The sequence below is a fragment of the Pterocles gutturalis genome, unplaced genomic scaffold (assembly GCF_000699245.1).
Source record: "Pterocles gutturalis isolate BGI_N339 unplaced genomic scaffold, ASM69924v1 scaffold13609, whole genome shotgun sequence".
Taxonomy (NCBI): Eukaryota; Metazoa; Chordata; class Aves; order Pterocliformes; family Pteroclidae; genus Pterocles; species Pterocles gutturalis.
Window position 1 is genome coordinate 414 of NW_010133384.1, and position 574 is coordinate 987.

The 574-nt window shown below is 55.6% G+C and overlaps 1 protein-coding gene across 1 annotated transcript in view; it reads left to right on the top strand.

Moving 5' to 3' along the window:
- Window positions 1-401: 401 nt before the first annotated feature.
- The window catches only part of MYCL (v-myc avian myelocytomatosis viral oncogene lung carcinoma derived homolog), a gene marked incomplete at both ends in the record, with an annotated part of 498 nt that continues 325 nt past the window's right edge, over window positions 402-574 (top strand). The window contains one exon of the mRNA XM_010081214.1: window positions 402-572. Coding sequence (XP_010079516.1) covers window positions 402-572 — 171 coding nt within the window. The remainder of the gene's footprint in view (window positions 573-574) is intronic.

The window sequence follows — 574 nt, forward strand, 5'->3', positions numbered from 1 at the left end:
CCCTCATCTGCAATTCCAATGGGCCAGGGAATCGACTTTGGAGCTGGGCTGTCCCTGGTCCCCAGCATCCTGCTCCTCCTGTTGTCCCCCACATCCCATCTTGCCTGATGAGCCTTTATCCAGGACATGTGTTGCTCCTGTTGCTGAAGTAAAGCCCCATCCAGTTTTGGGGGGCTGGGCACGTGAATGTGGAGGGAGAACTTCCCGTGTGACAGTATTGGAAAAGCGCTTAAATCATGTAATCCCTGCTGGCTTTGCAGTGCACGAGCAAACTTGTGTGGGACAGCAGCCGGGAGATCATCCAGAGGCTGTGGGGAGCCCTGATGGGGTGAAGAATATGACCAGGGGCTCCCAAGTGATTGAGGATTTTTTTCTTTTTTTCCCGTGTCCATTTTGAGCAGAAGGCGAGGAGATTGACGTGGTGACGGTGGAGAAGAGACAATCGCTCAGCCTGAGGAAGCCTGTCACCATCACACTGCGTGCCGACCCCTTGGACCCCTGCATGAAACGCTTCCACATCTCCGTCCACCAGCAGCAGCACAACTATGAGGCCCGCTGGCCGCCGGATTCGCGT